Source organism: Petromyzon marinus, chromosome 19 (genome assembly GCF_048934315.1).
Source record: "Petromyzon marinus isolate PM22_M1 ecotype Great Lakes invasive population chromosome 19, UKy_Petmar_22M1.pri1.0, whole genome shotgun sequence".
Classification (NCBI taxonomy): domain Eukaryota; kingdom Metazoa; phylum Chordata; class Hyperoartia; order Petromyzontiformes; family Petromyzontidae; genus Petromyzon; species Petromyzon marinus.
This window is the reverse complement of record NC_133685.1, coordinates 9,130,126-9,152,092: the sequence shown is the minus strand read 5'-3', so window position 1 is coordinate 9,152,092 and position 21,967 is coordinate 9,130,126. Positions and strand designations below refer to the sequence as shown.

Here is a 21,967-nt window from a genome sequence, read left to right as displayed (position 1 = left end):
TGAAACTGCTGGTATAAGGCTGAAAGTGAGGGCCACACTTTCAGCCTTTTCCTTTACTAAGATCTGGTCACTGTGAACTGCAACCACTATTATTTATTGTAAAATTTTGAATTAACCCCACATGAGAGCCCATTTAGATAAACAGATTATTTTCTCAAGATGCTCCTATCCACGTAGGTTCAGATCTGTTTCCAGGATGCCATCTGACTACGACCAATGAAGAGAGGGCAAGGCAAGTGTAGGAGATTCTCACTAAATCCCTTCCAACCTAAATACATTTCATCTTGACATGCACTACTGAATTGCAAGTCAGAGCGTGCAACTTATGCGTTTGCAAAAATACCTTCTAAGGATTACAGTAAGCGGGATACAAGCCTGCTAAACCACAGCAATCTGCCTTGTCAGTGGAAAACATGTAGATCATAAGGGAAATCAGCCATCCCCACGCCTTTTTTGAGTGAGCTGCTATGTTAATGCATTACTCATGAGCTTTGGTTTTCAACGCTAGCCCGATTGTTCAACATTTCTCTATCCAAGTAGTGCACACCCAAACATGGTTGATCTATGAAAATAAACAGCAGACAAATTAAGCTTTTTTCTCGACAGGGAACATCTATGTTTAAGACCAGCAAGATGAGTGACCGAACAATCAATAGAGATGAAGCATCAGACAGTTATGGTGATATGGGAATGAGTGATGCATTAAAGACTTAATTTTTTTGTGATTAATTAATTACTCTCTAAATAGCTCTTTAACATATTGCACTCTCCATTCCAAATACTATGAAGGAAAATGCATGTGAGTGCAGATGCATGACATGTACCTTCATGTATACATGTACTTGTGCATTTCTGCATTAAAATATTTTTACGTAGGCAAATGCATGCGATACGGTTGCATGTATGAAGGCTTTCATGTAAAGATCACTGTATATTAAACCATCTTCTTGCTCAAACAAATGTGGACAGGTGCTGATCCCTCTTGGTGCCACTGAACAAGCAGTGGAAATTCCACGTTCCCATGTTCAGAGCTAGTATCTCCATAGGAGGACCGCTGAAACTAATTTTATCAATCCACAAGAGACAATGGAAAGAGTAAATCTCCAACCAGGATGTGATGATGCTTCGAACCGAGTTGAGTGTTTGACCGCCAGTGAGTGTGGAGTTAGGTACTGCTGCTGCACAAGGCTGCGATCCAGCTGAAAAGCAACTGTGCACCTCTACTGCACAATACCGCATGACCACTGTTTAGAATCGAATATTTGTGCTTCGTACAGTGAGGGAAAAAAAGTACTTGATCCCCTGCTGATTTTGTACGCTTGCCCACTGACAAAGAAATGATCAGTCTATAAATTTAATGGTAGGTTTATTTGAACAGTGATAGACAGAATAACAACAACAAAAATCCAGAAAAACGCATGTCAAAAATGTTATAAATTGATTTGCATTTTAATGAGGGAAATAAGTATTTGACCCCTCTGCAAAACATGACTTAGTGCTTGGTGGCAAAACCCTTGTTGCCAATCACAGAGGTCAGACGTTTCTTGTAGTTGGCCACCAGGTTTGCACACATCTCAGGAGGGATTTTGTCCCCCTCCTCTTTGCAGATCTTCTCCAAGTCATTAAGGTTTCGAGGCTGACGTTTGGCAACTCGAACCTTCAGCTCCCTCCACAGATTTTCTATGGGATTAAGGTCTGGTGACTGGCTAGGCCACTCCAGGACCTTAATGTGCTTCTTCTTGAGCCACTCCTTTGTTGCCTTGGCCGTGTGTTTTGGGTCATTGTCATGCTGGAATACCCATCCACGACCCATTTTCAATGCCCTGGCTGAGGGAAGGAAATTCTCACCCAAGATTTGATGGTACATGGCCCCGTCCATCGCCCCTTTGATGCGGTGAAGTTGTCCTGTCCCCTTAGCAGAAAAAACACCCCCAAAGCATAATGTTTCCACCTCCATGTTTGACGGTGGGGCTGGTGTTCTTGGGGTCATAGGCAGCATTCCTCTTCCTCCAAACACGGCGAGTTGAGTTGATGCCAAAAAGCTCCATTTTGGTCTCATCTGACCACAACACTTTCACCCAGTTATCCTCTGAATCAATCAGATGTTCATTGGCAAACTTCAGACGGGCATATATATGTACTTTCTTGAGCAGGGGGACCTTGCGGGCGTTGCAGGATTTTAGTCCTTCACGGCGTAGTGTGGTACCAATTGTTTTCTTGGTGACTATGGTCCCAGCTGCCTTGAGATCATTTACAAGATCCTCCCGTGTAGTTCTGGGCTGATTCCTCATCGTCCTCATGATCATTGCAACTCCACGAGGTGAGATCTTGCATAGAGCCAGGGGGCCGAGTGAGATTAACAGTTCTTTTGAGTTTCTTCCATTTGCGAATAATCGCACCAACTGTTGTCACCTTCTCACCAAGCTGCTTGGCAATGGTCTTGTAGCCCATTCCAGCCTTGTGTAGGTCTACAATCTTGTCCCTGACATTCTTGGAGAGCTATTTGGTCTTGGCCATGGTGGAGAGTTTGGAATCTGATTGATTGATTGATTGCTACTGTGGACAGGTGTCTTTTATAAAGGTAACAAGCTGAGATTAGGAGCACTCCCTTGAAGAGTGTGCTGCTAATCTCAGCTCGTTACCTGTATAAAAGACACCTGGGAGCCAGAAATCTTTCTGCATGAGAGGGGATCAAATACTTATTTCCCTCATTAAAATGCAAATCAATTTATAACATTTTTGACATGCGATTTTCTGGATTTTTTTGTTGTTGTTCTGTCTCTCACTGTTCAAATAAACCTACCATTAAAATTATAGACTGATCATTTCTTTGTCAGTGGGTAAACGTACAAAATCAGCAGGGGATCAAATACTTTTTCCCTCACTGTAACTCCTATATTGTCCACGTAACTTATTTTCTCTCAGGCTTCAAGAGGCAAGACAGAACAATTTTGGAGTCAATTATTTGAACATGGGTACATTGGCTGCCTTCAAATCCATGGTGCAGATTGTAATTTTCACCTAGCAGCGTTGGGATGATTGTAATGTGCAGCCACGGGAAATTATTTATTTATTTTAAGAATCATATGACATTGTGAGCGGTTCTTCCGTTAATAGGAGCGACTAAAATGCGTGTCCCTTGTATCATGCACACGTTTCACCCCTTTAACCTAACAGAGGTGGTGTATTGTTATTACCTAGCTTCTACAAATGCAAAGCCTTTCACATTGTCCAAAGTTAACGCTGGTTGCCATGCAGAGAAACGAACAGCTGCTATAAAGCAAGCCCGTTCCGACCACTGGATCAGGTCCCCCAATAGAGATGAGTACTCATCACTGCCCACTTAAGTAAGCAAACAGTATGCACACACACAAAGTATACAGCTAAACTAGATCAAATGTTGCATATATTAATTCCCTACCTACGTGTATGTGCACGTGCACGTGTCTGTATGTAAATTGGGAAGCGGTAGTGTAGTGGTATGCGCACTGGGCCACGAACTAGAAGAACCGAGTTCGATTCCCGCTTAATAATGGTGTTAAATATTTGCTGGTCCGAGGCATCCGCTAGATAGACACAGCCTTAAATGAGTACTTGGTGTGTTGTGTAAACATTAATACTGGGGAGACAATGGTGGTTGGTCATGGTGTTGCCCCCCCCCACCCCCCCATGTGCTGTACCGGCCTTCATAGGAGCTCGCTAACAGCACTTGCCCCAAAAGTCTGTAAAATGGCTATAGGGTTCTGGAGCCTTTGTCTTTGTACGTAAATGACACTACCGTGATGTGCAACAGTGCGGCGCTTGTGGAGGTATCAGGTCACATGCTGGAAAAATGCCCAAAAGCCGTAGACGAAACAAATAAAAAAAAAAGCAAAGCTTGCAATTCTAGGCGGGCAGTGAAAATAATACACACAGGGTGTTAGTAGAGAGGAGTTGAGTTACCTCATCACTGGTGTCAGAGAGCTGGCAGAAGAGAGGGCGGAATAGCAGAGGTCAAAGAACAAGCGAGGGAAAAGGAAAGGAAGAACAAGGCACAAGACAAGACAACAATTATGGAGGCTGGAAAATGATAGAAACATACACAAGGTGCCACCAGATATTAGTCCTCGGCTTAGAAACAAGAGCACAGACCTTTTCATTCAGACTGCACAGTAGAGCACGGTAGAGGGGACAAAGATTACCAAAGTTGCCAGCACAACTTTAACAGCTTCGACTGACCACGACATTTCATGCCGTCAATATTTTTCTGATTGTGGTAAACTTCCTGAAACTTGGGAGTGATTTTCAAGTTTCGGTAAAATGAGCGACCTGCCATTTTCTAGACACTCAAAAGTCCAACCTTTGGTCCAAATTTTTTAATTTGTTGTTGCAAAATGTCCATTTGCGATCTGAATGTATTGTATTTGTCAAATTTTTGGATATGAAAAAAACGAAAACATACCAAACACTATATTCTTGGTTCTTTCGGTAAAGTCACGTTGAAGGGAAACAATAAAATAATAAAATATATATAAAACAATAAAATTCTCACGACGTTTCGACTGCAACACAGAGCAGTCATCATCAAATTAATGTATGCTGTCTGAAAGCCACCGTAAGCGTGGACAATCAATTAAGACCCGAAATGGTTTATCAAATCCTTCCAATGATTGCTAAGCCAGAATCCATCTTCTCAGTTGAAATTATCTCTGTGTTTGTATATGTGGATAGCCTCATTAACGAATCTCTCATGGTAGCCAGATGGCTTGCAAAGAACCTCTGTCTTGGAGAAGTCAATATCATGTGAGCCTACTGAATTATAACAGTGATCTGCCACGGCCGAGGTGTTGGTCCTACCGTGATTAAGGTCTGCTTTGTGTTCACGAATGCGGTCCGAGACATGTTGTTTGGTTTCTCCAATGTAACTACTACCACAGAGGCAACTTTCAGACAGCATACATTAATTTTTCGTCTCCCCCCTCCTCTTTTCCGAACATAGATGGACTCGTCCATCTAAACAAACTGTCAAATCGCTATCCGTGGTGCTAACGTTTAATAATAAATAAATACGAACCGCCACTTCTTTCAAATGTTCTTGCCGTTGGTTTTCACACCTGATGATGACTGCTTGTGTTGCAGTCCAAACGTCGTGAGAATTTTATTGTTTTATATATATTTTATTATTGTATTGTTTCCCTTCAACGTGACTTTACCGAAAGAACCAAGAATATGAATCACTGCAGTCACGAAAGCTTTAAATCATACCAAACACTGTTTATAGGTTTACCTCGCAATCAGAATATGAAATAAGTGTTGCTTATTCAGTCAATGCAGTTACTGGCTAACAAAGGGAAATAATGAGCAACATGTTTCTATTGTGCCAAAGAGTTCAGTTGTTGGAACAAGAGGCCACTGTTTTTTAAATATCAATGTCTTCAAAGATAACCGCAACAGGCCAGATTGATATCAGCCAATTTTCGTCACTCAAAATTAGATTCATTTGAACGGACGCCACAAGAAAGCTGGCGAGTTACACCCAGTGATATCCCTAGAGTTTAATCAGATGTCGACGTTGTCTGGGCCAATGAATAAAATGCCTTTTACACCACAGTGTTTACTCAATGTACAATGGGCTTGACAAAGAATATATGTAGCTCAAATTAGAATGGAAATGTGTAATGCTATCATTCTCTACAATAGTGCGTCTCAATCTGAGGGTCGCAATCCCCAGAGGCCACAAAAGGCAATTGTGGGATCGCTAGAGGTCTGTCTAGGGCCCCATGTCTCTCTTGCTGTGAGCATCTCCCTCTCCCCAAGTCTCTCTCCTTGTGTGCTGTCACTCTCTCCTTTTACACCCAACTGTCCACCATCTATGTCCTTTCTCGTTTCTCTCCTGATAACTCTCTCTCAGTGTCTCTCTCCGCATGTGTCTATCTAACCCGTGTCTTTCTTTCCCCGTGTCTCTCCTCTCATCTCCCTGGTGTCTCTCTCTTCACGACTACCTCCGTTTGCCTCTCTCCGCATGTCTCACCTCATTTCTCTCTCTGTGTCCCGTCTTCTGTGTGAGCGTGAACATGTGTCTGCGTGCCCGTGCGCTTGTGTGCTGTACAAGCACGTGCATGCGTGCGCATGCGTGCTTATGCGAGTACATGTGTGCTCACAGATGCACTGTGTGTGTGCAAGCAGGCGCATGTTTGTAAATGCGCACACTTGTTCGTGTAACTTCTTGTATGTTTGTATTCACGTGTGCACACACGTGCGCTTGATGATGCGTGTGTGTGTGCATGTTCTTGTGTGTGTATGTATACTCATGTGTGTGTATGTATAGTAAATTTAGCTCCAGTGCATTGGTTGCGCATTGCGCAATGAACCCCACGACCCTAGTTCGATTCCCGCTGACAGCCAACATCAGTGACAAATAATCTGAGCAGGTCCTGGGGCTCCCTTGTACATGGTGTGTAAACATCAGAACAGGGGGAGACAAAGGTGTCCAGACGTGGTGCTGGTCACCCACCCCTCCGTGTGCTGTGCTGGACTTAATAGGTGCTCGCTCACAAGTAATTGCCCCAACAGTCTGTAAAGGCTATATGGGGGAACATTGTTTTTAGAAATATACGGTGTTTGTAAGACAGCACTAACATTTGCATATTGAAAAAGAGGTCGCCAACCTGAGAAGTTTGAAAAGTACTCCTCTAGAGCATTGGATGGTGCTCTTCTCTGTTGGCAGCACGAAACCAGTGGTGGAAATTCGACATTACTTTAGAAGGGCAGTCTCTCCACAGATGCACTATTGTCATCCCACAATGTGGTATGTATGTTATCGATACCCAAGAGATGTTGGGTAAAGTTTCCCTTCAACTGGGATTTGAATTCACAACCTTCTAAATTCAAGTTGGACATTGTGCCACAGCGTCTACCAGCTGAATACATGTATTTTAGTTCATAATTTGCTTAAAGCATCAAAAGATACCTCGGAATATTCTAAGACACTAACTGGAATAATGATCATTCTTGACATAAACCTTTCCACATGATTCCCATCCCCGCGGATATTAAAGTCTAATGCCATTTCACACAATAGCACAATTCAATCAGTTTTTTTATGCAGAATCTAAACACAAGGCGTAATCCCATTTGATGGGCTGGATTGCTGGTTTGTTTCTTGAAAGAAATAGAGAAACAGGCGTTGAGTGTCTGTCTGTTTGGAGACGAAACAGCTGCATGATGACACAGGTAATAAATTTAACAAAGACATTTCCTGCAGGCGTGTACATTGCCAACCAGTCGACGTGAAATAGCTCAAGCATATAGAGGAGACGTACAGCTTGTCAAAACTCTGCACAAGTAGTTGACGACAACTTTTCCTGAACATTTTGAGTGTGTAAGTGAAATTAATTCCTGAAATTTACGCTAAATAATTCCAGGTCAAATGAGCAAACGTTATGCACATGTTGTTTGTGTTGTTTGCATATTCCCTTCACTTACATAGACACGTATGTCTTAAATGAAGTTTAAACGTATGTGTGTGTGTTTGTGTTTTAAAGTATAAAAGCTTTTGAACGTCATGACGAATTGCAATCAAATTGTGCTGCTGGAGAGACATCAAAAGGAAAATTAAGTCCACAGCTTATTCAAAAGACACAGCATCTTCACATCATGCCACAGAATGGCCCTCGTAAATGACACCACACACTCAAGGAGTCTGTCTGACCCAACACTAGATGGCGGTCTATCAAATCCTGATATTTTAAATAAATATTCAGCCTCATAGCTAAGCTAAGCTGAATGAAATACAAAACATATCCTAAATATGATGTCGTTGGTGATTGATCCAAGAACAAACCTTCAAATTCAATATATTTGACAATCTGGTTTGATCATGGACCCCTGCATGGATTCGAACCGAGGCACTCAAGAGTTTGCTGGCTGATTGTTCTGACTTGGGCACTGAGGCCCATGAGACACTGAATCTTTTTGAGCATTTTCACATGCAGGATTTAAATCGCAGCCTTGACTGTTGTTAGGTTTAATAATAATCCACTGCTGGATGAATGCCTCCCCACACCATACTCTACCACGCTGATCAGTGTGGGTTGACGATGGGGGGGGGGGCAAACTCAGAACCGGTTCGGATGTCACTCGCCACTGGTGTGGCCAGGAATTGAATTTAGGTTGCAGAGTTTACAGAACAGTGCGCTAACCACTTTAGCAACACTATATGCAGTATATCTAAAGGAGCTCCCTGCAATTGCTTGTTCATGCTAATGCTGCTGAACGGGCCTCAACTAGAGAGAGTTATATTGTTTATTTTGTCTACTCTTCCATGCTTACCAGGTGTGTTGAAAGAGGTGGGCGTGAACCACATTTTAAAACAGCACATTGCCCACACATTAGTGAAGTATGGTTCCTTGTTTTAAGTCACAAATATATCAATCCTGTGATTGCTTTTCTACTGAAGCATCCCTAAAACACTGCTTTAATGTTTGTAAAAGCACTGCTGATAAAAAAAATTACGAGGTGACATACAAGGTTAACTTAGAGCAGTCATGTTATCCTGATATGTTTACTTCAAAGGCTCATCAAAAATGGTATATGCATAAGCGAGGTATTTTGAGAAGGCCATTGTTATATTGGGATTTAAGCCTCTCAGTCTGTGGTCACATTAACCATTTATGTGTCCTTGCGAGTTGACTGTCGATACGTTTATCACAGTAGAAGTTAGTGCTTTTAATATCCGTCTGGGTGGCACTATGGTGAGAGCAAAATGAGAAAGTTGTGAATTAAAATCCCAGTCAGTGGCCAACTCAGCCCATCATCATTCTGATAAAAATAAAATGAGTACCACTTTGTAAGTAGTCAACAGTGGCCATTCTATGGAGAGGCTAGAGTAACTCTGCCACAAGAAAATGGATTTTCCACCAACTAATTCAGGGCTGTAAATGAATAAAAGCAGTGCACTACGCTCATTTGACATTGGACTTGTGAGGGCTTATTGTATTGGCCATTATGAAAGCATTATCATTCAACTTTGTTCATGAGGCTGGTGGCACAGGCTAATGCGCATCTAACTAATGGACACGACCAAGAAAAATGCTGTGATGGCTTCTGGCTCCAAAAAACGATTACTTTCACAAGTAATCGAGCAACGCAAGTGACAGCACAGATAGCAAAGCAAGGTGATTCAATGCACAGTGTTACAGCGCACCCTACAGATATTTTCCTATAAAAGCAGCTGTGTGGATCTGTAATAGATTCTATTTTTTTATATTTCCAACTGGGTGACTCAGCCAAGTGCAAAACTCACAATCAGAAGACTGTACGTTCAAATCCAGGTTTGGAGTTGACTCAGCTAAACATTCATCCACAGTTGATGAAATGAGGAGTGCGATATGGATACTTTCCTCACAATAGGAATGTGTAATTTCCACCACCGACTCCGGGCTGCTAATAGAAATGAGCTCTACCCCAATCTTATATGAGCGGGGAGACACATTGTGCATAGCATACAATCTCAGAGCTGGTCTTGAAATGAACACAATTTATTTATGATTTCATTCTTGTGCGTAATTCACTGGTTACCCGGTTCAGACTTTGTTACACTTAACAACCTACCTTTGTTATTACAAATGGCTGCACGGATGCGAATCAAGAACGTCAGCGGTTATGGCTCAGTCCTCTAACATGGGCACAGCATTAACTCCCCTCCCCCCCTTCTCGGAGCCAGTCGGCCACCTGGCAACTGCGCTAACGATTGGGGCCTATTGTTACACAATGTTGATGTGCTCCAGCTAAACAATCAAATAGTATTCCCAAATGACTCAATATAAACGTATGCTTGCACGGACAAACTCGCACACTTGATGATGAAGTGCAAATGTGCACATACGTAATTTGACAAGAAATAACAGGTTAGTCAAAAATAAATGTTTATTTTACATATATAGTGCAAGGAGATCAACGTTTTATATGACTGGCCTTTAGAAATGTAATTGAGATTTACAGAGTATTAACATAGTCTTGGTAGATGAGGTTAGGTTGTGGGTAGTGTCAGATTATGAATTCACCAGAGAGCAATGAGTCATCGGCGGTTGTTTTTTACCCATTCTAAAGTTAACAAGCGCATTGCCTGTGTTGAGTGTAATACGTTTTCTCATTATGTGGATATCTAAAAAGTTGGCAAAATGTGATCGTTCGATTAAATCTGGTGGAAAGAATATGACTGTGAATGTGAATAAGCCTTTTGGAGAACAAAAGGACTGTACTGTGTCCTACATTCCCGCATGTATAAACAGTCATAAATTCACTGAAAACACTGTAAGGTCAAAACCCAATGCAGGACACTCCTGAAAAAAGTCCGAGGAATCAGTGTGGCGTTCGTGGATACAAATAAGTAAATTATTTTTTGATTTGAAGCTTTCGTGACTGCAGGGATTCATATTATTGGTTCTTTCGGTAAAGTCACGTAGAAGGGAAACAATAAAATAATAAAAATATAAAACAATAAAATTCTCACGACGTTTCGACTGCAACACAAGCAATCATCATCAGGTGTGAAAACCACAACAAGAAAATTTGAAAAAAGTGGCGGTTATTTGTAACGTTAGCACCACGGAGAGAGATTTGACAATTTGTTCAGATGGACGAGTCCATCAATGTTCGGAAAAGAGGAGGGGGGAGACGAAAAATAATGGATGCGGTCTGAAAGCCACCTTAAGCGTGATCAATCAATCAAGACCCAAAATGGTTTATCAAATCCTTCCAATGATTGCTAAGCCAAAGTGTCAAATCTCTCTCCGTGGTGCTAATGTTAAAAATAACCGCCACTTTTTTCTAATTTTCTTGTTGTGGTTTTCACACCTGATGATGATTGCTTGTGTTGCAGTCGAAACGTCGTGAGAATTTTATTGTTTTATATTATTATTCTTTTATTGTTCCCTTCTACGTGACTTTACCGAAAGAACCAAGAATAAGTAAATTATTATTATTTCATAGTATAAAAAAAACTGTTGATTCCCTCCATCCAAGGATCACTGTTGGTCCAGCACGGTTTGGGTGTAGCCCCTCGTCTTTGTGAGAAAACAGCCTGTTACTTACATGATGCAACTTGAATGCACACCCAGGTTAGCGACTGAATCCGAATCACTCAAAACTGCGAAACATACATGCCACAGCCAGACCAGCAACCATGAAGCCATCCCAAACACATTCTGTCTGCACAGGCACAACACTAGCACGCTGCGGAGCGGTGAGGCGTGGCACAGCGTACCTGCTGTGCACTCATGAAGAGACGGTGGATGATGCTCCCTGCTGGGCCCCTTCCCGCACCAAAGACTGGAACCTCCGGCTCCTCCAGCAAACTCGACACAAACCTGAGATCAATGAACACGCAGTGTAGGGTTTAGGTGGATTAAAAGGGCATAAACAATTATTGCAGTAATTAATGTAATGCTGCTGCTGTTACTACTGATAAATATTATAATTAAGAAACGTATGACATTAAAGCTAATGAAGAGGGATATAATTATGACACTGGTGGTACTGGTGGTGCTGATGGTAATGGTGTTGGTCAACTTCTTTGGTTCTTTCGGTAAAGTCACGTAGAATAGTCCACATGACTTTACCGAAAGAACCAAAGAAGATGGATCATTGCAGTCACGAAAGCTTGAAATCGAGATGTTGGTCAAATTACCTCTCCAGCTCTGTCTTCTCCTCCTCCTTGTCAAATGTGTTGATGGCGAACTTGGCACGAAGCGAGCGCCCACGGGCGATCACTGCCTCCGCCAGCGTCACTTGGCTTATCACCTCCTGCAAACGGGAGCTCAAATGCATTTAATCAGTCCACTCCAGCATCCTCTGCCTAACCAGGTGAGAATGCAATAAGATTAATCTCCATTGGGAAGGAACACCTCGATACCTGTTATTGCATTCAAATAAGGCAAAGTGTTTCCATGATCAGAGCCACCAAGGAAGATGCACACTTCTCGACACTCATTTTAGCAGGGAGACAATTCACTCAAATTGACTTAAGCAACTGGGCTACATCACTAGTTGAATTTTAAGTAACGTAACTAACATTTTCCAAATTAGATGTATTTATTTTTATCAGCCACTACTGGCATCATAGACATTATTTATACATTGGTTTTATAATATGTTCCAGATTACAACTGCGAGTGAATGGAAATACTGACATACATCCATGTACGGCTTACACCTAATTTCACTGCATCCTAAATGCATTCCAGAAAACATATCGGACGTATATACAGTTCATCCGGTATTGCAAGTGGGATAGATTATTCCAATAATTTTGCTGCTATCATTTGTGTCCAGGTCGCTTCTGAAAAAGAAGCTAATAGCTCAGTGGGTTTTGCCTGGTGAGATAGAAATTGTTTAGATTTAGTTGTATTTTTGTTGTAAGTGATTTGTTTACCTTTCCTATACTTTGCACTCCTATCATGTTTTTGTACTGTGTTGTTGTATTGTTCTAACATGCCCCAACTGGAAATCTGTGAAAAAGAGCTTTATAGCTCATCGGATTCCTTCAGTATGAATAAATATTATGATTCTGAATGATTTGGAAGGATGTATCCATTTGTGTCCATCCCATTGATTTTCATGAGCTATTTTTTTATTCATCAAATTATCGCAATTTGTTTGAGTTAAAAAGTTAAATGAAAAGCCGCCGAAGAGCCCCCCCTGCCAGCGAGCTGGGTGGGATGCATGGGGACCCGACCTCCAGGCGGCGTGGGTCGGGGTTGGGGTGGCGGAGGATTCGGCTGGCGAGAGACACGGACGCCTTTAGCAGCTTATTCACTGTCGGCACGTCCTCCGATGACTCTGCAAACAAGAGCGACGTAAACGAGCGAACTCTCCTGTGCAGGTGTCCGCGGTTTTGCCGCGTAGCTCTCCCGACGTGTTATTTGGCACAACGACGCGCTACGTTTCGCTCCACGCGCTGGGAGCTTATGCAGGAAACGGAATTCGGGATGATGTCCGAAACTTCGAGCATAAAGCTGAATAACACACGGTACGACCCAAAAGCAGATCAGAGAACATGTATTCATTCATTCAGTAGAGGCACGACATTGGATTACTGAGGTACCAGCTGTTAACAACACGTTCTATGGACAGGGTGATCCTTTCCAACACTGAAATCCTTCATAACATTTTATTGCATCAGAAACCAAAATCTCTTTAAAGTTGAAAATTTCACAATATAAGCATGAAGACATAATGGGTCCCTTCTTACTCAGGTCAAAGGTCAATACCGATATTAGGAAGCCACTGGGGCTATGCACTTTTAAATCTAGATTGCAAACTAATTTCCTTGGAACTAATTCTAGATTTGAAGCTTTCGTGACTGCAAGGATTCATACTCTTTGGTTTTTTCGGTAAAGTCACGTAGGTAAAAAAATAAGTTTCGGCCCAATTCGCTGCCTCCCAGCGCACCCTCGGCTTCCAAACTTTACCTCCCAGCCCACACCCCGCCCCCACACTCACCATGCCCCCCTCCCTCCATGCCCCGCGACTCTATAATCCCTCGTCACAGCCATCTCTGAGACACACTCAAGCGTTTGTGCTTTCGCTACGTTGTCCCCACCTGAAGAATGACGCTTGTGTTGCGCCCGAAACGTCGTGATTTAATTTAGTTGTTTTCATTTATTTTATTTTATTTATTTTTTACCTACGTGACTTTACCAAAAAACAAAGACTATGAATTCTTTGGAACTGCTTTTTGTGTTTAGTTTGTTGTCCTTCCCCCGCACCTCCGATTAGCACGGATGGCTACGTATAGTGCCAAATCAGTTCAACATGCATACAAATACATAGGTTCCTACATTGCTCATCATAAACATAATAGGTTCCCGATTGCTTCGAGAACGAGCCCTCGCTGCCGACCTTTCGACCGGGAACCCCACCTTCCTTGACCTTGAGGAGAGCGGCGTGAATGGCGCAGGGCAGCAGCTGGAGGGTCACATCGGCCGGTCGCATGCCCGCCAGGTAGTGCAGCACCTTCTCGGCCTCGCGCGTGTCATCAAAGAGGCGTCGCTGGCGGCGAGCGGGTATGGGGCGCGTCGCCTCCCACGCCTCCACCCAAACGTTGCCTGGCAGCTGCATGCGAGCGCTCAGACGCCCTCGGGGGGCAACAGCTGGAGCGCCCAACTCGCTGGAGTCAGCGGCGTCCTCGTCCGGAGGAACCTAGAGAGCCGTGCCAAAGCCTTTCTTTTTAACTGTCACAATAGAAAGCATGCACTCATTCGACTGCAGTCGGAATGCTGTTGTCACAGCTGGGGAGCACCCCCGGTTCCTACCTCGCCGCACTTGACAGAAGTCAACGTAAAGCAGTCAGATTGATTGATGACGTAGCACGCGCTGATTCCCTCCTGTCACTCACTCGCTCGCCCGCGATCAGACACCTCATCACTCATCTGTCACTACTACAATGGGTACTCTTCCCATGCACTTCACTCAATGATTCCTCTACCGGTTTTAAGGACTCAGACTGCCCAACTGGATGCTTTCATTCATCCACACTCCACAACTAGCACACTGCAGGTGACGACACTTCTCTTTCTGCTTCTTTCGTCGCACTGCTCGACTTTGGAGTACTCTCCCATCGTCTCTCTTCCCAAGGTCTTATCATAATCTTGTTATATTAAAAAAATAGTATTAACTCTTATCGACTACACCTTCAATGGTATTGTTTGTTGCTGGCCTCTTGGTGTTTTGGGGCTTTGAGCCTGTGCTCAGCAATTGCGATTAATAAAAAGTGTTGCCAAATGCAGAAGATAGATCAAATAAAGTCTGCAAATTTAAGAGGCAGAAGACATACATGTTTATGAAAAAATATAAAGATGCAATCCACAAAACAATTATGTACATGACCACAATATCGAAGCAATACCAATACACACCAAAGTGACAAGTCAAATCTAATTCTTTATATATATGAAACTCTTATTTCACCTCAAATCTAGGCTCCAAGTAATTACATTCTGCCTGCTCTCGCTGGTCAACTCCCACAATGAACCCTGCATTGCGATGTAGCTGGAGTCATGGGGCTGCCACTTTGTGAATTGAGAAATTATGCCACTGTGGCTGAAAAGCCTCCATCGGGAGCTATGGCAATGGACCCGAAAGTGCAATGAATGATATAAAAAAAGATATTTCTCCTCATTCAAGAAAGCTTCCAAAGTGTCATACAGCCAAGAATACTCAGCGCAGTTATGTGCATCTCCAAAGCATCAGCTGTTTGCTATTTGGGATTGCATTTGCCTTTATATTAAAGATAGAGGGTCACTGCATCACACACTTTCAGACACACTTATGCGACCGTCTGGAATGCTCTTCCTTTTGATATGAGGAAGCCACTGGAGCTATGCACTTTTAAACCTAAATTGAAAACTAATATCTTTAGAACTTTTTTTGGTGTTTAGTTTGTTGTCCTTCCCCCGCACCTCCAATGAGCACGGTTGCATACGTATGGTGTGAAAAAAGTTCAACATACATACATGGATAGATCCCCATTTTCACAAACAATTTAGCGAACTAGCCTAACAAACAAAGCAGATTCAAGCAAAAAGATAAACCCACACACTGCCAATTAGAATTCAACTACTCGTGTATGACATATAAAGTATTGGTATCATTGGCAAAACAAAAACATGAAGTCATACCTCCTCATAGTCACGTGGGGAGTACCAGCGAACAAAATCTTCCAGACGACAGCCTGGATTTGCAGCCTGCAACGATAATAGTAACAAGAAACACTCTCTCTCACAAACACAATCTCCCAGAAAATGTATTGATTTCCATGCCCAAATGAGCAATTGGGCAACATTTATCTCCTTTGGCTATTGCAAGCCAGATAAGAATCTGAAATTGCAGACAGGTGGTTAATTCCATAGTTTGGCGATTTGATGATTGCTATCTTTAACTGCGATTAGATTATTACCATCGAATACAAATGTGAAAATGATCGTGGGATCAGTGGAATCGTGTAACTGTGGAGGGGCCAGACTCTGTGGAACCCGGATGGCCGGGTTGAAATTGGCTCTCTAGTATCGGGGTCAATACTATGTGGTCGTTAATGCCAGAATCACCATTTAAAGATATTCCCGGTGCTTAAGTATGTGTCTAGTACGTGGAACTGGCCTGGATTCACCATGATTCTATCATGGCATTCAAGAAAGAGGGGAGACCCTGGGGTCTGGTTGAGGGTCTGGAAAACGTGGGTAATGACTGTGCCTGGGATGGCATTCACTAGGCCGTCCATGTCCCATGAGCCTTCCATTTTTGTTGAGCAGCTCAACCTCTGAGTCAAGTCAGGGCTCAATGAGGCCCCACACCCACCCCAACCCCCCACCAGGAACAACCATGTGGATGACTGGGCCCAACGGGAACACAACTCATCTTAGTGGGACCACCACAACTACGACTGGGAGCGCCATGACTTTTATACTAAGGCAAACCTGGCCTACTACTGAGATCTCCACTACTTGGACAAATTATACCACCAGTATCAGCACTCAGACCACTGGAACTACCACGGGACCACAACTGTTTGAAACCATGTTCGTTTTATAAAATGGGATGAAAATGTTAAATATATTCTCAACGTAACACATACTTCAAATATATTTTCATTCGGCACGGGTTGTGTGATATCATTAGTGATGACGATGTATGTTATGTGTGCAGAAACATGGATGCGAATCTGTGTGTGGGTTCATGTCTGTGTGTTGTCTCCAGTGCCATCATCTTCTTTACGGTCTCCATCTTCATCATCTTTATTGTTGTATTTTGTATTGTCTACGGGCTTTATTCAAGCTCTATACAAGGCAGCATTATTAAGGTGGTAAGCTTTTTGTGTTTGTACATCGATACCAATGTGGTCCCCTAGTTTATTTCTTTTTCAGAGTGAAGATGCGAACACGGGTCTTCTACGGAGAGGGCAAGACAGACATACCTTGAATGACTCCATGTCTGACAACAGGCATGCGCTCTGCATGCGGGCGCGCAGATGAGCTCCCTCTGCTGAGGTCCCAAGCTTTGCGAGGACCTCAGTCTGTTCCTCCAGCATGTCCTCCGTCATGGGAGCTGGCTCCTGCACATCACAGACACCATCCACCAGTGAGTGGCAGTGAAGTCATCACAGCACTTGTGTATCCAGGCTTGGGGTGAACTTAAATGCCCTTGATAAAGAAAATTCTGATCTCAATGAACCTCCATGATTTTTGACGGAGGGTTGTGCTTCGGAATGTTTACCCAATTCTCTTCGAATTAGTATTTTGCATGTGGGAGGAAACCTGAGTACCAAAAGAAAATGTGTTCATATGGAGCGTTAACATAAAATAATAAAGTGTAAAAACTCAAATTTCTGCAATTGGCATCTCCTGGTCATCTCACAACCAAGCAGGTTTGAGAATCAGCAGATGACCCAAAAACCCCACTCCAAAGTGATCAATTACGGACCAACACCACCACTACACAGTGATACCCAGTCTCCGCCTTAGGATGACCAAGTGCTGTGGATTTCCCACAAAGTGATAAGAATTTTGTGACTTGAGATTTCAAGCCCTGACTGGGATTTCAACTTGCAACCTTTTAATTGTAAGTTCAGTGATCTAAGCACAGTACTATGGGGCTGGATGTAAAAAAAAAACAACGATGTTCTATTCATTCTTGGCCGAATAACCTCCCCGAGTTATCACCGTCACGGTCTCCTGAGGCCAAGCACACGTGCTTTTTCAACAGTTAATGTCTCTAACTTGCAAATTATCTGAAATGTAACACATACTTAAAAACGTATTCCAATCAAATGAAAGCCCATCCTTTAAAGTGAACATCATTTTCTCAATTCAAGAATCAACACACACAAAAGTGAATCGTAACCGTTTCCACCACACAGGTTCACGTGCACGCAAAGTGAGAACAAGCGGTCCAAATTTCTGCCTGAAAGCAAACAGCATTACACCTCAAACTGCCTGAAGTAAAAACAATCGCGCAGTTTGCTGTTGCAGTCACCTGCGTGATGGGAATGTACAGGGGCTCCCCGCTTTCGATCAGCGTGATCTCCCCGTGCTGGTGTAGCCGTCCATCAGGCTTGCGCTGGGCGGTCGCGTTGGCAGCAGCTGCCGCTTTGCGCTCCTCCTTTCTCTCCGCGACTTTGCTCGCATTGTCCTCATTCGTAACGTCCGTGCCGCTCTGTCTCGTCCCTTCTGTCGATCCCTCCTCCCCCTCCTCCGCTCCCTCGCCACCGTCGCTCAGGTCACTCTCACACTCAAAGAACTCATCCTCGCTGTCCTCACTCCAGGAATCCCATGGCTTCTGTGCAGCCATCTCAGCGGATGTGCCGCCCTGCTGCTGCCTCTCCCCGGCCCTCCCGGCTGCCGCCTCCCTGCGCCCGTTCTTTGAGGTTGACGGAGCGGTGTCACTGCCGCCCGCACGCCCGACTCCTCCAGCGCTGCTCGATTCGCGTTGCCTCTCCTCCCTGCTCTTCTTCCTCTCGATGCAACAGTTGAGCATCTTGGGAACAGGAAGGGCGTCGCATGCGTAGGATACATTACTAGCCATTAATCTACTAATGGCGTATGCAACGAACAACATTAAGCCAAAGTGTCTCCTCGTTCAAACAAGTGAAGAGCGATGCTCATCTCAGTCAGCAGCCTTGAGCCAATGGTGCACATTTACATTCCCATTGCAGGGAACTAGTCTCCTCATAGGATGCCTGTCCCACCCAAGGACAACCATATATTGACTTTCCCCAAACTGGTAGTCGATTAATTAACTCTGAAAAGACCAAAGGCAAAGATAGCCCCTGACCAGGAATTTAACTTACCACGTTCCATTTTAAGTGAGGCACCGTGACTGACTACAGCACCGTACAGAAAAAATAATTTCCATAAAGCAAATACCTGTAGCTTTTGATGCAATAAACAGCAGCTGTAGTCAGGAGGGCCAGGTGTTAATCTGGAGGTGAAAAAGATGGCCATCATAAATTAAGCAAAACCAAATCAAAGACATATACACATATACATCTGGCTACCATGAGAGATTCGTTCATGACGCTATCCACATATACAAACACAGAGACAATTTCAACCGATAAGATGGATTCTGGCTTAACAATCATTGGAAGGATTTGATAAACCATTTCGGGTCTTAATTGATTGTTCACGCTTACGGTGGCTTTCAGACCGCATCAATTGTTTTTTGTCTCCCCCCTCCTCTTTTCCGAGCATAGATGGACTCGTCCATCTGAACAAACTGTCAAATCGCTATCCGTGGTGCTAACGTTAAAAATAACCGCCACTTTTTTCAAATTTTCTTGTTGTGGTTTTCACACCTGATGATGATTGCTTGTGTTGCAGTCGAAACATTGTGAGAATGTTATTCTTTTATATTTTTATTATTTTATTGTTTCCCTTCTACGTGACTTTACCGAAAGAACCAAGAATATGAATCCCTGCAGTCACGAAAGCTTTAAATCAAGAAGGATCCTCTTGAGGAGCCATTAAAAAAACCATCACCTTACCCTACATTGCGGGGGTCAAAAAAAAATATCTCCAAAATCCTGAATAAACACAATATCCAGGTCCGATTCAACACAGTAATAAAATCCGTGATCTCGTTCCATCTGTAAAAGATGTGGTTCCAGACATACAGTACCCGGGCGTCTACAAACTAAGTTGCCTCTGTGGTAGCAGCTACATTGGAGAAACCAAACGACATATCTCGGACCGGATCCGTGAACATAAAGCAGACTTGAAACATGGTAGGACGAACACCTCAGCCGTGGCAGATCACTGTTATAATTCAGTGGGCTCACATGACATTGACTTCTCCAAGACGGAGGTTCTCTGCAAGCCATCCGGCTACCATGAGAGATTCGTTCATGAGGCCATCCAAATATACAAACACGGAGACAATTTCAACCGAGAAGATGGATTATGGTTTAGTAACCATTGGAAAGACGTTATAAACAATTTCGGTTCTTGATTGATTGTATATTACGGTGACTTTCAGACCGCAGTCCATTCGCTGGCACTGCCTCTTAATACCTTTCGCACGACGGTCAATGGTATGGTTTATAGCATGTTGTATAATAATAAATAGTATAACATTGTAATGTTTAACATAATTCATAAGGCAATATATAGTATCGTAATTGTATAGTGAATATACAGCAGTGTGGTATACAGTAGGGTTGGTAGAATAATACATAGTGTAATATTACAAGTCTAATATTTTATAGTCTAAAGTATAGGGTAGTGTATAGTAACGCATTGTATAATTCAAGGGTGGGGTTTGTCTATGGCAGTGTATATTAAGGTGCATAGTCGTGTAATGTAGAAAAAAGTTTAGTTGGAGACATATCAATATAATGCATAATGTTAGAGCAGGGGTGTCCAAACTACGGCCCGCGGGCCAACTGAGGCCCGCCATCCATTTTTAATTGGCCCGTATCAAAGTCTAAAAATATAATGGACTATGGCCCACTGTATTGCACTTATTAGTTTAAAAACTAAGTGGCGCTATTGTCTTGAACAAGGCAGCGTCTCCACAAAGCAAGCAATCAAAGAAAAAAATTGCTCAGGGTCACCAGAAATGCCGGAACCGAAGAGACGCAAGATTGCAAGCGAGTGCAGAAAATTTCAGACTCGGTGGAAAAATGATTATTTTTTCATAGAAACCAAGGGGAAGTGTGTTTTTTTATTTGTAATGAGAATGTTGCCGTGATGAAAGAGTACAATGTACGACGGCATTATGAAACAAAACATCAGACCTTCACGTCCTACACTGGCGCTGAGCGAAAAGAGAAGGTAAAGCAAATGGCAGCTAGCCTGCTAACGCAGAAGCAGGTTTTTTTCCGTGCTAACAAAGCTCAAGAAAATGCAACAATAGCCATTTATGAAGTAGCTCAACTCATTGCCCTACACGGGAAACCTTTCTCAGACGGTGACTTCATCAAACAGTGCCTCACTAAAGTCGTGGGAATAATGTGCCCGGAGAAAATGCAGGATTTCAACGATGTTAGTATGTCCAGAAATACGGTCGTGCGGCAAATTGAAGACTTGTCGGCTAACTTAAAACAGCAAGTGTCAGATAAAGCTTGTGCTTTCGATTTTCACTCGATTGCATGTGATGACAGCACAGATGCCACGAACACTGCACAGCTGTTATTTTTTTTGCGGAGAGTTGATTTGCATTACGGAGGAACTGCTTGATCTTCGGAGTCTAAAGGGGACAACAACTGGGAAGGACATGTTTGAAGCTGTGTCAGATGCAGTTGACCAGGCTGGACTTAAATGGCACAAGCTGTGTGGAATTACAATGGATGGGGCTCCAGCAATGACAGGTGAGCGCAAAGGAATGGCCTCGATGGTGAGTGCCAAGTTGTGGGAGAGCGGAGGAGAGGCTGTCAAAATGCACTGTATCATCCACCAAGAAGCCCTCTGTGCCAAGATAATCCAGCTTGGCGATGTGATGAACACATTTGTGAAAACTGTCAACATAATTCGGGCACGAGGGCTTTACCACAGAGAATTTCAAGCGTTCCTCTCTGATGTCGATGCTGAATACGGGGACCTACTCTACCATTCTGAAGTGCGCTGGCTCAGTCGCGGCTCCGAGCTGCAACGGTTTTATTCCCTGAGATCAAACATGGACAAGTTTTTGAAAGAAAAGGCCAGACCTCTCCATGAGAACAGTGACCCTTTATGGTTGGCAGACCTGGCTTTTTTAGTTGATCTCACTGATCATCTCAACACCCTGAACAAGAGACTACAAGGCAAAGGGCAGCTGGTACCACAGCTGTATGCGCACATGAAAGCATTCCGTGCGAAGCTCCGTCTCTTCCGAGTCACAACTGTGCAACTTCAATGTAGCGCACTTCCCCACGCTGACCGAAATCAAATGCGCATTTCCAAATGCTAAGCTCTCTGCAAAAATGGGAGAATGTGTCTGTGATCACATCTCTCAT

The 21,967-nt window shown here is 43.3% G+C and overlaps 1 protein-coding gene across 2 annotated transcripts in view; it reads right to left on the bottom strand.

Annotated features, from left to right (window-relative positions):
- Positions 1-21,967, bottom strand: part of RAB3GAP1 (RAB3 GTPase activating protein catalytic subunit 1) — a 50,710-nt gene that overhangs the window by 9,343 nt on the left and 19,400 nt on the right. Inside the window, exons 16-24 of one of the 2 annotated variants that reach the window (XM_076068137.1) lie at positions 18,900-18,954; positions 18,010-18,510; positions 16,952-17,089; positions 15,660-15,725; positions 13,902-14,181; positions 12,716-12,819; positions 11,669-11,784; positions 11,246-11,348; positions 3,943-3,963 (exon numbers count right to left, since the gene is read on the bottom strand). In XM_076068137.1, coding sequence (XP_075924252.1) covers positions 3,943-3,963; positions 11,246-11,348; positions 11,669-11,784; positions 12,716-12,819; positions 13,902-14,181; positions 15,660-15,725; positions 16,952-17,089; positions 18,010-18,510; positions 18,900-18,954 — 1,384 coding nt within the window. The remainder of the gene's footprint in view (positions 1-3,942; positions 3,964-11,245; positions 11,349-11,668; positions 11,785-12,715; positions 12,820-13,901; positions 14,182-15,659; positions 15,726-16,951; positions 17,090-18,009; positions 18,511-18,899; positions 18,955-21,967) is intronic. The other variant, XM_076068136.1, reaches the window with a different exon arrangement.